We start from the raw sequence: 16,268 nt of genomic DNA on the forward strand, positions 1-16,268 counted from the left end.
ATTTTGAATCCAATATTGAATCGAATCAAGAAAGAGAAAGCCGAATATCAAATCTAATATCGAATTTAATGCTTACAAATCTTGGGCAAGAAAATATTGTGCTGTACATGATTGGGAGTCTCCTATCATTGTATAACAAGAATGTAGCAAGTTATCAGTAGCTTAAGTACATAGAAATCAAGATATACAGTACAGTCTGCTGTCATTAAGGGGAACACAAAATTAGTATGCCAGCACTGATTACAGCTCAGTTCTAGTGTATGAAGGTCTGTAAAATATTTTTTTTTATCAATAGATGTTGACTAGAATCAAGTGCTCTTTTTCCTCCGAAACCAATGAATTAGTGATGTTCTGTTGTACTGAATATCAATGAGGTTCTCAGTTTAATAGTGGACCTGTGTTTTGTCGCAATCTTTTATTAATTGCATATAATGTTTTGCTTTCCAGTCTTTCTCCAAAATACACAAGAGGTACTGCAACTTTACGGCAGGTGGGTTATCGTAAGGCCAATTTGCACGACAGACGAAAAGAGTGCACACCACATGAATCAATCACCGCTTTGCATGTCCCCGGCACCAACAGTAAAGAGCAGGTGCCATTTGTGCCGTTTCAGTGTCAGGTTTGGCGTGATTTTCCACACGCCAAAGATTCAAATCTGGAGGGTCATGACAAGTTTGCAGGACACTACCCCCCCTTCCCCCCATCGCGGCTGCTGCGAACAGACCTGCATTGCTTTGGCACCAAACCGCAACTTTAGTCACAGACGCCCGATGAAGCAGCGCTGATTAGGCCTAATTCGCACCATCTGCATGTCAGGGAATGTTCACTGTGACGAAGTCCACCACCGTGCCAGCAGAGGCGGCCCATCTGCAGTGCATTCGGCAGTTTTCTTGCACCAAATACAAAGTGAAACATTGAGGCATTGAGCACAAGGCCCTCCGCGACACAGGCAACATGTGGCGCTGTGTAGGTCTAGATATATCAATATATTAAATATTTGAAAAATCGAATCGTAGATATCTGATTTGCAAATCAAATAATTCAAATGTTCACTATTTTATTCGATTCGAGTCGGTGATATTCAAGTAATCTCGCACCCTTAGTCAAAATCGGAAGGAAGGGGTCGGAGACTCACTGGGTATGGAACTGTGTCCTGGATTTTGTACCGCAGCAGAAATGCAGGACGCCCAGTGAGGTCCATCATTGTGTAAAGACCACCAACCAGCCAGTAGACCGCAAAAGTCACAGCAAATGTACCTGCAAGGTCACTCGCATTGCCTCTTCCACTACACGAAGCATACCCTAATGTAGCATGCTACAGTGACTGCTGATTTGCTCGGCAAGAAAAGCAGCAGGCGAAGTCCCCCCTAGAGCGGGAAAACACTAATAATTCAAACAGCAAACTGGGTGTTAATGACTGATGGGCTTCAACAGCCAAAAGCAACATGGAGTTTATAGGAGATGCCATATGGAAGGCTTCCGACTAATTTTAACCACCTGGGGCTTTTTAACGTGGACCTAATACACATTACACTAGTAGAGGTTGCTTCTGTACATGCAGTGTGGTCCACTGTTACAGGGAACACTCAAATATGTGGCTTGCACTTTGCTGGTGTCCTAGCTGCAAGTGCACACGGAGACAATATCGGTGCACCGCGTGTAGAAAGGGGCGAGGGCTACCAACCACAAGTTATCTGCTGCAGATCTAGGCAATTGGACACATGCCAGAGGGAAATATCTGAATGTGCTCTCTACTCATGTTTTCCCTGTAACAGTGTACATAGTACAACCAAGTAAACAAAGCAGATGTTCACTATCTGAAAAATCAATATAGTAACATAAATCAGTGTCACTCAAAAGGTATTTGAAAACAATTACTACTAAATGTCATGTAAAGTCATTATGGGAATGACGGCAGGACCAAAGTAACGTGCATGAGCAGTCATGCCTTTGCCAACAGTCAGCTGTTGCCATTTCGCTGCTGTGTGCTGCACCACTTTGCATTTCTAGTGCGTGGGGAAGCCTGCTTCCAAGCCATAATGTGTGGCGTAGGTCTCAACAGATGACTTAGATGAAAGCACCATCACATTAAATCGAGCACCTTAAGAAGTAAAAGAATGAAAGAAAGCCACAGCAGAAAGAAATACCAAATATGACAACAGACCATTGTTAAAGACATGGTGATGCAAGACATTAGAGAGTAAAATCTAAGATGTACAAAGAAAGTTTTAGAACAGTGATGCTTATTAGTGCATGCAAGTTGCATAGTAACATGAAGACAAGAGCGACTGACCCCAAACACTCTTGGAGAACTCGTCTCCATCAAAGAAAGCCTCGACAGCATCCCACTGGCCTTGCCAGAAGTTGCCCGATGCCCCCCAGAAGCGCTGCAAGTGCCTAGAGAAGGAAATTAAGGGTAAAACTTAGAGTTGATGAACAAAGAAAGGAAGACATAGAAAACTGATACTTTCAGATTAGAAAATGCAATGAATATTGCACCAGTAAAATTCACAACCAACAACAGCAAGCCAAGAAGACATTCTATTAGTGAGTTAGTCACACGTTTCCTGAATTTGCACACAAGCTACATTAATAAGAAACACTTAAACAGGAAAGTAAGCTGAGCCAATTAATAAATTGCATATAGTTACAGTAATAAGAACTACACAATAAGCTACACTAATAACCAACACGCTAACTAAGAAATGTTCTAGTCAATGTATAAGATAAGTTGCCATGTGAAGATTTCTCCAGTGTAGTATACGTCATATCCTGTAGTGCCTGTGAATACAAGTACTGGCGAGACAGGTGATTTCAAGAAACAAGAGAAACAGCACGAGTACGATGTCCGAAAACGGCATGGTCTTCTGGTCAAGCATCTAACCTCCTGTGACAACATTAACAAGAATAGAGTTTTGAAAGAATAGGTTACAAATTTAAAGTGATTTTGTGTTTCTCTTTATTGACTCTTTCATCAGTTGCAGAACTTTGGCTGGTTGTTTCACAGCAACCAATGAGTTCAAAAAAAAACAGAATGTGTCAAACTGCAAATGGCTCACATAACAAAAGGCAGACAAGAAGCAGGGGTTCTTAGTCAAATCACCACAGATGCTATTGTACTATGCTGCACTGCACATTCTCACATTCATGGGAACCAAGGTAATGGCAGTTCGTTTTCATCTTGTCAATTGACCATAGGCTATTTCTTTTTTCGAGAGCTTCACAACACGCTTGATCTACAATTGTTCATGTGCTATTCAATTATTAACTGCAACAGAGGCCACTGTAGCTAGTGTAGTTTTGCTAGAACACCATCAGAAGTGTAGTGCAAATGAAAAAATAGCATACCTCATGTTGAATTAATGAAAGTCCTTTATTAATAAATGGGGAGGCACAAGTCCTCTGAGGGGGAGGATGGGGCATTTTAACATTGCACATTGTTCACAGAATCCCACGATGTCGTCTTGGTCAGGGCTTCAAGTCAATTGATGAGTGGTCACTTGTGCTGAGGCTGTACTCGGTCATAAAAGCAGTTTGTCAGTCCCTCTAAACCAACCCGACCAGGCTGCTCTGGCATCCGTATTAGGCAAATAAAAGCTGCACGTTAGAATCTGTAAGCAATGCTTCAAAGTAGTTCATGCATTGTAATGCCTGTAGGGCCATATTTCTGGTTTCAAAAGCAGAACATTGCCACATTAAATGATTAAGGTCTGCACAGTAGTGCAGCCAGCAGCGTGTGCACTTCTGTCGTAACGTCAGGCTGTTGCCATTTTGCTATATAGTATGGTGTATAAGGTGAATTTGCATAGACCTCATTGATGAAGACCTCTTGATGGCGTGAAAGTGGGGACTCGCTCAAAAAAGGAAGAGGCAGGCTAAGTTGTTTGAGACATAACTGTTTGAAGTACGGAGGGATGTACACACACAGTGCATGATGGCTATCAAGTGTGACTTATCATTTAGGATTTCGTATAGGCATTCCCCGAGGTGTAAAGGTAGGGAAGAATTGGTCACCCCACCTGCAGAAACAGCAGTGGCGAGTGCCGCTGCATTGCCGTGGAACATACCAGTATACCCCAGTGTTCAGATGCATTTCTATTGGACTGTCTGCTTGTTCATGCCTACAAAAGATGCCTTGAATGGCTGCTGAAGTGGTAGCATTCTCCGAGGCTGGGTGAAAGATTTCAGTAAATCAGTAAAGACGTGGACTGGTTTCTGTATGATGTGTGGGAGCTCAGGTTCTTCATGGATTGGGATACTGAACGGGAAGTGCAGGTTCCCATATAGGTGGCGGTCTGCGTGCAAGCCCATTCTTTGCAGGCCTGGCCATCAGAGAAATCAGCATCAATATACCATGTGTCCTCGCTAGAGTTAACCAAATGGTTCAACAAAAAAGATTTAAAGAACACTGTGCATGACATAATTATAAGCCCTGTGGTGTTCAGTCATCAGCGTTTTGACAACCAAACACCGTAGGTTTTAAAATCGTGTCTTGCACCATATCTTTTAATCATGTTTTCATTGAACATTAGCTGGGACACCCTACAGATTTCAAGGTATCTGACCGTGCCTCCATAAGCTGTCACGTGATACGAAGTGTGTAGGCAGGAACATTGTTACGACATATGGGACGGTGAAAACGTCGAAAAGCAATCGGAGTTTTCCATGGGGGTAGGGACTGAGTGAAAGGGGGGGCTGATAATCCTAGGCCAGAAGGCAACGGGTTTGCAGTCACAGCCCTTGCAAGAGCACAACAGGCATGACGTCACGCTCACTCTTATCTTCTAGAAAGTTGACGTACATGGCACAGCCAACCATGCCTGCCACAGCCCGCGTACACCCTTTTGGGAGCTGTTACAGATGGTGACAGGTAGACCTAGGACCTTCATCTGTCCATTTTTAGACTATGGTATGACCTCATATAGGATAGAATTTAGGCAAAGGAGAATATGTGACAAAGGGAACACTTCTCACTTCTCACAGTGTTCACAGCAATTGGCCTAGACAGAAACCAATGCCCACTATTTGATGCCCCACATGACCCAACATACCGTGACCAAGGCCCGCCCTGCTGCATCGGCCAGGCGCTCGAGCCGTTCATCATCAGCGCACGAAGTTCGGTCCTACTCGCCTCTGCCTCATCATTTTTCATCACTGCACCCTTCTGTACTCTCATCCTCGGAAAACTGATGAATGCAGTGGCCAGAAGTGACATTGCATCGCACCCCTAAACTGCAAATCCTCTCCTTACCTTGCCAACAGAGCAGAACTCAATCGCTGTAGAAGTTGATGCTTTACCTGTAACCGCCTTGACTGACACCGGTGCACATATCTCAGTTATGAGCGCTGATCTCCGAAAGCGGCTCAAGAAAGTGCTCCCAACTGCCGCGTCCTGCTTAGTATAAGTTGCTAATTGGGAAACTCCCACTGTACTGGGAATGTGTGCCGCTCGTGTCAGCGCCGGCAGTCACCATATATCTGTTTCGTTCCGTGTACTTGACCATTACCCTCATAATGTTATCCTTGGCTTTGAGTTCTTATCTGCTCACCCAGCTATAATTGACTGCTCGGCTGGTGTAGTCCAGCTTGGTTTGCTTGATGTTACCGACCCTCCCGACACAGTGCAGATTCAGCTCTGTTGAGCCTAGTTTGTTTGTCTACCACTGCAGGCACCGACCAGTACAGTGACACCTCGTTAAACCGTAGTTAGCCGGAGCGCGGAAAAAATACATCCTAAATGGTAGTGCTGCTTAACCTAAATACCACAAGATCCCCCACTTACCTGTCAAAAAAGAACTCACGAGAGAAGGCGATGAAAGGGGAAAAAACTTGCAGTGTTTATTCACTTCGTGAGACAAAAGTGCTATTTAATTTGATGCCACGGCGGCCTAGCAGCGACAACAGCAGCCTCAAACTTACTGAAGCTGCGAGCCAGCTTTCCAGCCAGCCCCCTCTTCTCGGCAAACACTCGTATGGCAGATTCCTCGCTGGCGTTCACCGTGCACATGTGCGGTAGTGCTGCAGAAGTCGCGGGGCGCCTTTTTCATTGAGGGGTGCTGTTCTCGTCACAACGATTGCATTCAGGATTGCATTCACGTAATGTGTAGCTTCTACCCTTGTCGGGCCTGAATCGTCTTTCCGTGTCGTCCTCATCAGTGTCGCTAGTCGACACTTTGGCAACAACAGAGGCAACGATGGCAAAAAGTCGAACCTCGAAGCCGACATCTTTTCGCAGTTGCAGCAGCGCTGCCGAGCACCTTCATCGCATTCCAAATGCCACACACTGTAGTCAACAACAGATCCCTGTAGCGTGCCAGCCCGACTTCGTGTCACGTTCAATAGCACGAATGATGTCTAATTTTCCTTCTATGCTGAACACCCGGTGTCTTTTTTATTCGAACTTCGGCATGACGCAAGTCCTTGGTTGCACGACGCCACAACGCTCTCTGGCACAGTGCCGAAATGATGTTGATGTGGCTTCACGCGCATGGCGCCTGGAGGCCATTGTTCTGATCTCCGAGGCTTGTTGTTCTGCCGGGCCGCCCGATGGAGACGGCGCAGCGCCAGGTTTGCGCAACGAAAAGTGGAAACACTATGTTTTAACCGATACGTACGCAATAAGCTGGTATGGTTTATGCAGATACAAAACACATTATGTTAAATGGCCACTGAGTTGGGGATTTGACTTCACTACTTTTTAAACAAAACTACTGTTTAAGCGGGTACGATTTAACGAGGTTTTACTGTATCACTGCTGTGCCCAACCCTTCTGTACCAGATAGTGACTATGTCATCACACCCCCGACTTGGTGCCTTAATGTCATGCGACATGTTGTTTTCTCACACCATTCTGACCATAATGGCTAACAAAGCTTATCTTTCACTCCTGAATTTCGGATTCTGCCCTCAGATACAACCCAAAGACATCTCTCTCGCCACACTTTCATCACACGAGTATGAACTTTCTTCCCTTTCACCTCATCCGTCTTCCACCAACACTTCCGCTGCCTGCAATGCTCATTCCGCAATGTTGCCTCCAGCGCATGACATTAACTAGATGATAGCCCTGGACCTTTCACCTACACAAACCGACAATCTTTGTTATCTACTCGCATCTCATTCTGATATTGTTGGCCTTTGGGACAAACCTCCCTTGTGTAGCATCGCACACGTACCAGCAATGCACCACCTAGTCACAGACGGCCCTATTACGTGTCACACGTTGAGAGATACAACAGGAGATTGAAAAGATGCTTACCAAGGGCATTACTGAACCATCGTCGAGCCTGTGGGCTTCTCCTGTTGTCTTGGTAAAAAAAACAACACCAGGAGATTCTGTACAGATTACCGACATCTAAACAAGATAACAAAGAAAGACGTCTATCCATTCTATCCACTGCCACTCATAGATGACACGTTGGATTGCCTACACGGTGTGACATATTTTTCATCAATAGACCTGCGCTCCGGTTACTGGCAGATTACTGCCAGATTACTGGCAGTTACTGCCATCGATGAGATTGACTGTGAGAAGACTGCATTTATTATTCCAGATGGCCTTTATCAATTTTGTCCCATGCCGTCCGGCATGTGCAATGTTCCAGCCACCTTCAAGTGCATGATGGACACATTCTTGCACAGCTTTAAGTGGTCTATATGCCTTTGTCACCTCAATGTAATTGTGTTCTCGCCATCCTTCACAACACACCTTGACTGTCTTTCGTCTATTTTTTTGTTTTCCATGCCGCTGGGCTACAACTGAATTCTTTGAAGTGCCACTTTGGTTGCCACCAAATCCCTATCATTGCTCATCTCGTCGACTCCTCTGGCATCCGCCCTAATCCTGCAAAACTTCGTGCTGTTCTCGATTTTCCTGTAGTGAACTGTGCTTAAACACCCACAACTTTGTAGGCTTGTGCTCTTATTTCCGTCAATTTGTCAGAAATTTTGCATGCATTACTCGGCATCTGAGGGACCTTCTCAAGAAAGGCGCCCTTTTTTTCATGAGGCCCTGACCAAGCTGCTGCCTTCAAATGCCTTATCACTCTACTTCCTACTCCGCCAATTCTCGCTTACTTGAACCCATCTGCCACAACAGAGGTCGATACAGATGCTAGTGCCTATGGAATCGGCGCTGTTTTAGCTCAGTGTCAACGTCGGCGTGAATGAGTTATTGCGTACGCAAGTCACCTGCTTTCACAAGCTAAGCACAATTACTCCATTACAGAGCGCGAGTGCCTCACATGCGAATGGAGAGCGAGTAAATTCCAGCCGCACTTATACAGCCGACCTTTCACTGTCACCAAGGACCATTGCACTCTCTGTTGGCTCTTGCCACTTAAAAGATCCCATGGGTCATCTAGGTCGTTGAGCATTACGTCTTCAAGAATTCACCTACACAGTGGTGCACAAGTCCTGCAGGCTCCACCAGGATGTGGATTGCTTGTCTCGGCACGCCGTTGATGCCCCAAACACCCATGATGCACCTTCTGGAATATTCACGCTCTCCACCTTTCACAACACCAGCGAGGAGCAAGAATGTGAAATATGCTGAAATATGCGACCAGTAGGACACGAACTACAGATAGGTGTTCCCTCTCACGTCAGGGCGACTGTACTCGTGCAACTCCATGATGTGCTCAGAGCGGGCCACCTGGATGTTTCCAGGATGTACGACCATGTGCAGCGTCAATTTTTCTGGCCTGGACTCTACCGTACAATGCAACATTATGCCGCCACTTGCGAACTGTGCCAACATTGTAAGAAGCCTGCTTTGCTTCCGGTTGGAACCCTCCACCCAATTGATATACCCACCAAGCTGTTTTATTGTGTTGGCCTCTTCCTCTTGGGCCCTTTCCCTACCTTAAGATCTGGAAATAAGTGGACTGACATTGCAACAAATTATTCAACCCGTTATGCCATCACACAAGCTATCCATACCAGTTGAGATACCGACGTCACAGACTTCGTGCTGCAAGACGTCATCTTACATCACAGGGCTCCTTACAGACAGGGTACGCTACTTTTTATCTAGGGTTATCGACGATCCACTTCGCTCTTGCAAGACACAACACAAAGTTAACGACAGCATACCACCCTCAAACGAACAGCCTCACTGAATGCCTGAACCGAACGCTTACAAATATGCCCTCTATGTATGTCTCCTCAGATTATCGTGACTAGGATGCTGCCCTCCCATTTGACATTCATGTACAACTCGTAATGTCCCGATACCACTCTCTACTTTCCCTTCTATCTCCTCTTTGGACATCATCCGACATTGCTATGCGACATGCTCCTGCCAACTTCTCTCGAGTCCCCGTCCGACTATGCTTGTGACGCCATAGCGACAGCCACCGAGGAATGCTCGATTGCCCACCGTCGCCTTTCTGATTCACAGCCAACACAAAAGCCTCTTTATGAAAACAGTCATCATGATGACCAGTTCACTGCCAGTGACCTTGTCCTCCTTTGGACTCAACTGGAAAAACTGCTCTCTTGGTACTCTGGCCCTTACTGTGTTACCCAACAACTCAGTGATGTCACTTATGAAATAACTCCAGCCAATGCTTCCCCGTTGTCCATGTGGGTAACCCATACTATGCAGCCGCCATCTAGCAGGTACCGGGTCAGTGGTTTCACTGCCGAGGGTTATATCACAGTACCATGAGAGCAACAAAGATGACTATCGCCAACAAGATGAAAGAGTTGACCTAGTGGGGTGAGCCTAACATTCCTCCATACTGGGTATAACAGCAATATCTTCTTAATAATAAACATGGTCCCATTTACCCTAATATCTCTGCCCGTTTCATCATCTTTTTAAAAGTTTACATTGCATAGTTATGTTCTTAGATCATGTCAGTAGTTAAAGTGAAACAAATGAATTAGCAAGACACGCTAGTTCAAAATTTTGTTTTTCAACAAATGAAGAGAGAATAAAATAGGCTACCTCATGTTGCTGAGACTTCTTCGTCTGGTAATTTATTTGCATCATTTTTGTAAATGGTGTTTTGGTTATACGTATTTGCTAATGTGTAACATCATTTTTTATTACTTTCCAGTTGATAATGCCAACTTGTACATTTTCTAAACCAATCCTTCCCCACCACTATAATGCTATCATTTGGTGCTGTGGGTATGTGACAAATAATTAAGTGTCATTGTGCATGTAGCATACTTACGCCAGCATCTGAAAAACTTGAACACCTTCACCTGATCCACAGGCACAAATCAACAGGACTTTAGAATACCAAGGCATTCTGGTTTGACTTCAATTCTGGGTAAAAATTGACTACTGCCTTCTTTTATCGAACAAAACCTTTCATGGCTCTGTACTTGCCAGGTAAGAGTGTTGCTTCCAGCAACTAGCACCACGAATGCTGTGCCCAGGATAAACACAGAGCTCTTGAGTGATGACAGCAGCAGGCCCCGAGGCTCCTCTGCCACTCTCACTGCTGGTATGGAAACAACAAAAACATTAATCTGGCAACATGATCGGAATGGTTACCACAATTCTTTGGAATGGTGTAAAGAAGTCATACACAAGAGAAGACAAGGGCTCTTTTGCATGTGCTTCCTTTACACCATTCTGGCACAGAAAAATGCACAGGAAGCCCTACCAACTTACTCAAGTGAAAGTTCTTTTGCCCAGCATATCCCAAGTTCATGAACTTTAGGAAAGCTAGCACATTTCGTTGCACCGTTACGTACACCATAGCGTAAAATCAGTGCACAGAATAATCAGATGAGGTGACAATATGGTGCTGGTTAGTGATGTGTTGTGTCTTTTATTTGTCATATGTGCCGTCTCTGCACTGCATACGATAAATCACCAATCGACAGCCTATGGTTTGGACTTCAAAGAGCGTTGCCAGCAGATCATAGCATATAAATCACAGGGTTTTACCGTCCCAAAACTGCACAGTGAGTTATGAGGAATGTCACTGTGTAGGGGTTTGGAAGAATTTTGGGGGTTCTTTAACCTGCACACAAAAGATGGCACACAAGTGATTTCCATGGCCAGAAACTGAACCCGCAATCTTGTGTACAGCAGCACAATGCCATAGCCACTGCCCCACCATTGCAGGTAAGATATGACACTTGCATGTCATGCAGATACAAGAATAAAAAAGCCCAAGAGGTAAGTGACACAAGCACTACACAACAATTGATGAGCAAGCTTTTATTTTGATGAACACAATTTCTGGGTAAAATGTCTAGATAAAGTGATGAAAAACACTGATAGTGATATCTCCCTGTACTTTATCTTGATGTTGCTTTATCTATCCATAAGCACATCACAATAAAGCTAAAGATAATACTTAAGCACTGTGTTAGGACATGCTTTGTCGTTACTCTAACAGTGTAAAAACAAATATGTAAAAGCACAAGCAAATTGAAAGTAATTTCTCATTTTGATGGAGATTTTGAGCCTGTAGGAGAAAAAAAAGTGAATTTTGAGTCATGAAGAAATTTCACTCTCTCTTTGTTATTGATATATTGAGCACAGATGTAAATAACAGAAATGTAAATGGATATACAATAGGCAGGGTGAAGATAAATGTCTAAGTGTCCTTTATCATTAATGCAAGGCTTCGCAAATAACTGTAATCCATTCCTCAGGCCCTTGAAAGGGACCAGGATAGGCACATCAATCAAAATGTCTGCAATCCATACCATTTGCACACTTCATGCCTTGCTGTAAATATATAACTCATGGGGTGTAACCCATCAAAATACCATTAGGGCTGTGAAAAATGAGGCAGTGAAGAGGTTCAAATTAACGTTTACCTCTCAGTGTATTAAATATGCATCTAAATCTAAATACACAAGCACCAATAATTTTCGCGTTCCATTTCATTAGAAAGTGGCTGCAATTGCCAAGAATTAAACCCACAGGCCCTGTCACGTTCAGCAGCAGTATGCCATAGGTATTCATCCACCCATTATATCCTTGCAACTACTCTCCAAGACGGCTGGGAACAAAAAAGAATGCACATTACTGTGAAACTCGTGTTTGGGGTAAAAGAAAATTTGGAATCACAAATGAAGCGTACGCATTTTATCGCTCAGAAGCTCTAATTTTGACTTTGCTAAACCAAACAATTTCTGAAGCATGCACAGCTACAAAGGATGTACAGTCTTGAGCAATATAAGAGGGCATACTGAATTAATATTTAGGCAATAATAACTACAGGGGTGTGAATAGTGTTTTTTGAGACCTAATTGAATGTGAATCGAATAGTGCAAGAATCGAATCGAATATTTAATACTTTTCAAATAATGAATAGCTGTTATCACAATTAACATAATACGATGTTCACATCCCAGTATTCTTAATGTTAGAAAGTTTCTGTCATTACATAGTATGTTATGATGCATTCTTTATTAAAAGCACAAATGGAGCATCAGCACCAGACTAGTAGCTCCTTTTCAAGCACAGGACTCTTCAGAGAGAGCGAATGATCGCTCTAGAGGCTGGAAAGTACAGCTACCTAACTGACATAGCCTGCTCCACTACACAAGCTATCATGTTTCATGTCTCTACTAGGTCTGCAGGGGTTTTATGTTTACTTGGGTGCAGCTGACGTTTTAAAATATTCGAAAAGTATTCAAAAAGTATTTGCGTTTACGAACAGCGATTATTCGATTCAAATAGGACACTATTAGATTCATTATTCGAACGTTTCAAATATTTGCACAGTTATAATAATGACTCGTGATCTGTGGGTTCGAACCTCGCCTGTTATTATGCAACCAGTACTTTTTTATTGGACATCTTGCCTCATGGAACACATTCATGTGAGGCATGCGTGTTTAGTGACTGCGACATTTGAAGAGCAATTTACATGTTCTCTTTCATATTGCTCTAGGGGATACATTCAGTTCACAACAATAAAAACCTAAATGATGGCAGAAACACCAAATGCTTATCCAGAAATAATTTAGACATGTGAAAAGGAGAAAAGAAAGGAATACCTTGATCTGGAAGTAGGTTTGCATCATTGCAACCTCTTTTTGTTTGCATCATCTCTCTCTTTTTGTATGGCTCCAAGTTTAGAGGAAACTACATTAATGTTTCGATATCGACCAATATCAAAGGCAGGAAATAAAGTAACAGCTCTTACTAATTAGTAAAAGAGTAGAGCAACAAATAAATGGTGCAGAAAATTATGTCTCTATCGTTTTGAAGCTCGCATTTGACTTTAAATTTATTCTGTACAGCCCACATACGAGGTTCCAGAGCTCCTTTTGCTAAAGCTTGCTCTCATCAGAAATGCTAGATAAGCCACACAATAATGCATACATATAAGCCTGCTCATTCAACATAAATATAAAATTTAAAGTAACTAGAAATAGGAGGCAGCTTTCCTCTTTCATGCCCGTTACCTACTGAAGCTCAACTAATTATTTAGAATTTATCAAATGTTAATCACTTTCACGGCAAGCCTGGCCACTTTTAGCATTCCCTCTTTTTTTCCTCCTCTTTCACCATTCCTTGGCCGTGGGGCAGTTCAGGCGTCTGCAGACCAATATCTTACAACTACAGTAACAACGACATATAGCATTGATAAAGAGACGAGATGACCATGGTAAAAGAGAGAGTGAAGGCATAAAGGAAGGGCCTTCTGCTGGGTGAGATTGAAAAAAGTGTGGCAGCAAAAATGTGTATGAGCAGGCATAGATAACACAGCACAAGATAACAAAACCTTTGTGCTGTCAGTTAGGCTACCGACACAACTGTCCCTTTGCTGAGCAAATGGAACACCCACGCATTTTGTGGTGAGAACAGCAGTGTGGGTAGCATGTCATCAGCTGCTCACAGAGTTTGCCATTTCTGCGCTGAGCTTATCTCCCAAAGGTATTGTTCCAGACCCTTGTCGTACTGATCATCGAATGCTGAGCATGTGATGCTTGCCAGCCTTATCATTTCAGAGGGCCTGCGGTTGACACCTTTAGTTTACTGCAGGATGTTTAATGGCAGTGAAAAAGCTGCGTTATTACAAGTGATAAGCCCCCTGTCTACATTTCATTTAAAAAAAAGCTGGCTCCTTTTATTCAGTCAATCAGCTGAAGTGGCAGCCTGCAATGGTGCATCAAATGGCAAGTGCACAATCGTGACTAAACTTGTACCTCGGAGCAATAGTGATTAGATTAGATAGCATTTGTGATCGCCACTGCAATAATTATATTAAGATACTCTATGCCTTTTCACTATCTTCTAGTTCAAATTCTTTGATGTTGCACATATTCGAGCTCAATTTAGCAAGAAAAAAATAATCCCAGGACACCTAAGCACTTCTTATGATTTATGAATGTGAAAACATTAATGTCCAATTGAACACTGCTGAGCGATCATTCAGAGTTATCAACTTCTCGTAGACAAGTGAGTGCATTGAGACACTTGGCGTGTTATGATTTGGCCTTACCGAGGCACAGTTAGAATGCAGGTGAGAGCTTGCGCAGATAACACAAGCTTCTGAACGCAAGAGCAAGGGTGATGTGGCGTCGCAGCCCTTTCACCCGCTCTGCTTCGTCGAGGCATGCTTGTGCTGTGGTGTTGCAGTCAATGGCAATTTACCTGCTGTTTCAGTGCTACAGACACCGGCTTTTGGGCTCAATGAGCCATTTGGTGGTTTCGTGCCAAAAAAAGAACTGCATGCCTTGACAGTCACAATTCCATCACAAAAGCACTCATTCATCACATTTCTTATTCTAGATGGCAGCCTTAAAGGGGCTCTGAAACACTTTTTGAACGTAGTAATGTTGCCGATCTGTGGCTCCTGTGAACATGTGAGCCAAATATCATTGCACTGCATGCAGCAGGGAATTTACAACCTTGTGTCAAAAGCAGTGAATAGACACCTGCTCTCACATCCGCGTCATCACATCTGCAACGAGCCCTTCTGCCACCGTGATGCTAAACTTTTGGCCAGGGCTTTGCCCTATTGGCTTCTCCACTATGTAGCTTCCAGTGTGCTAGTGGAGATGAAAAGACAGGAATTTAAGCAGAGTATTAGTGCAATAACTCCACTTACATGCAGTTGAAGGATATGAAAAATTTTTGCAGCATGAGATTTGTGGGACAACATACTTTAATAGTGAGGCTAGTTAGAAAAGTGTTTTAGGGCCCCTTTTTACTATTACCCATTCACAAAGCGAAAGTAGTGGCCGTATGTTTTATTTGCTACAGAAAATTTAACAGCCAATGTTTGTAAAACAATGCCCATTATAAGATGGTGTGTCAATACAGGCTCAGCCTGACCTTTTTTTCTCTCTCGCATTTTCCTTGGAAGCAGCACTTATGTACGCTTACAAATCAGCAAAACTTGTAACATATAACAGTTGTTTGCCTTGAGCCTAACAACAACAGAAGTTTGCATTAAAAGTGTGGTCTATTCACCAAGCATGCCTGGAGCACAAGGCGCTGAAGGTAGCAGTAGGCTGTAACTGAGACAACTTCTCAGCCAGCGAGTGAATGGGTAATGGAAGAGCAGAATGTTAGACGGACATAACAAAGGCTGTCCTCGTTTCCTGTCAGCCTTGTACAATAAATAACCCTTTATTGTGACGTTCGCCAAACAATATGCACGGTTCTCCGACCCAAGGCAATACAGGCTGTGTCACTAAGTACCAAGATAATTTTTTTTTAAATCCAGAAGCATATGACAATTCTGTATAGAAAAACCGCTTTCCTCAAGAGAAGTGTGTGCATAAACCCATGGCTATGAGCAAAGAACTCTGGTCATTTCACTTACTGCTGAATAATGTTTTATTGAATTTTTGTTTTGTTTTGTAAGGTTTACAAGCAGCCCCAGATTAATCTATGCTTCACTCAGCATTTCGATTATATTAATGCTTTCACCACTGAACTAAGCAAAAAAACGTTGCCTAGCAGCCAAACTGCGCACATGTAGAAGGCAGTGGTAAGAGCAACCGCACTTCATTAAAGTGCAGCGAAATTTTGCCCCCCATCTGACGCCCACGATCTGAAACGGGGCATAGAAACAATTAACCTTTGATCGTCAACCGAATCGTTCCGTGACGCACCAGCAACGCGCACCGTCGCTGTTGCGAAATGGACAAATAAAACGTGCTTTTATATCCAATTACGCAAGTGCGTGAGCAAACCAGATTTCCGAGTACTTTCCTCTTACGGTGCTATGCAGCCAGTGTAGACAACTCCTACTCGAGCTCTGAATACGGCAGCACTGGTGCCAAAAATTTACAACTTTTAGTAAGATGTCTCCTTCCACCAAGCGTGT

General features: G+C 43.5%; 1 protein-coding gene across 2 annotated transcripts in view; it reads right to left on the minus strand.

The window, feature by feature from the left end:
• The window catches only part of LOC135902517 (fatty acid hydroxylase domain-containing protein 2), a 50,751-nt gene that overhangs the window by 33,871 nt on the left and 612 nt on the right, over nucleotides 1-16,268 (minus strand). Inside the window, exons 2-4 of one of the 2 annotated variants that reach the window (XM_065432643.2) lie at nucleotides 10,343-10,454; nucleotides 2,294-2,397; nucleotides 1,136-1,257 (exon numbers count right to left, since the gene is read on the minus strand). In XM_065432643.2, coding sequence (XP_065288715.2) covers nucleotides 1,136-1,257; nucleotides 2,294-2,397; nucleotides 10,343-10,454 — 338 coding nt within the window. Of the gene's footprint in view, nucleotides 1-1,135; nucleotides 1,258-2,293; nucleotides 2,398-10,342; nucleotides 10,458-16,268 lie in introns of both variants that reach the window. The other variant, XM_065432635.2, reaches the window with a different exon arrangement.

The sequence above is a fragment of the Dermacentor albipictus genome, chromosome 3 (genome assembly GCF_038994185.2).
Source record: "Dermacentor albipictus isolate Rhodes 1998 colony chromosome 3, USDA_Dalb.pri_finalv2, whole genome shotgun sequence".
Lineage (NCBI taxonomy): Eukaryota > Metazoa > Arthropoda > Arachnida > Ixodida > Ixodidae > Dermacentor > Dermacentor albipictus.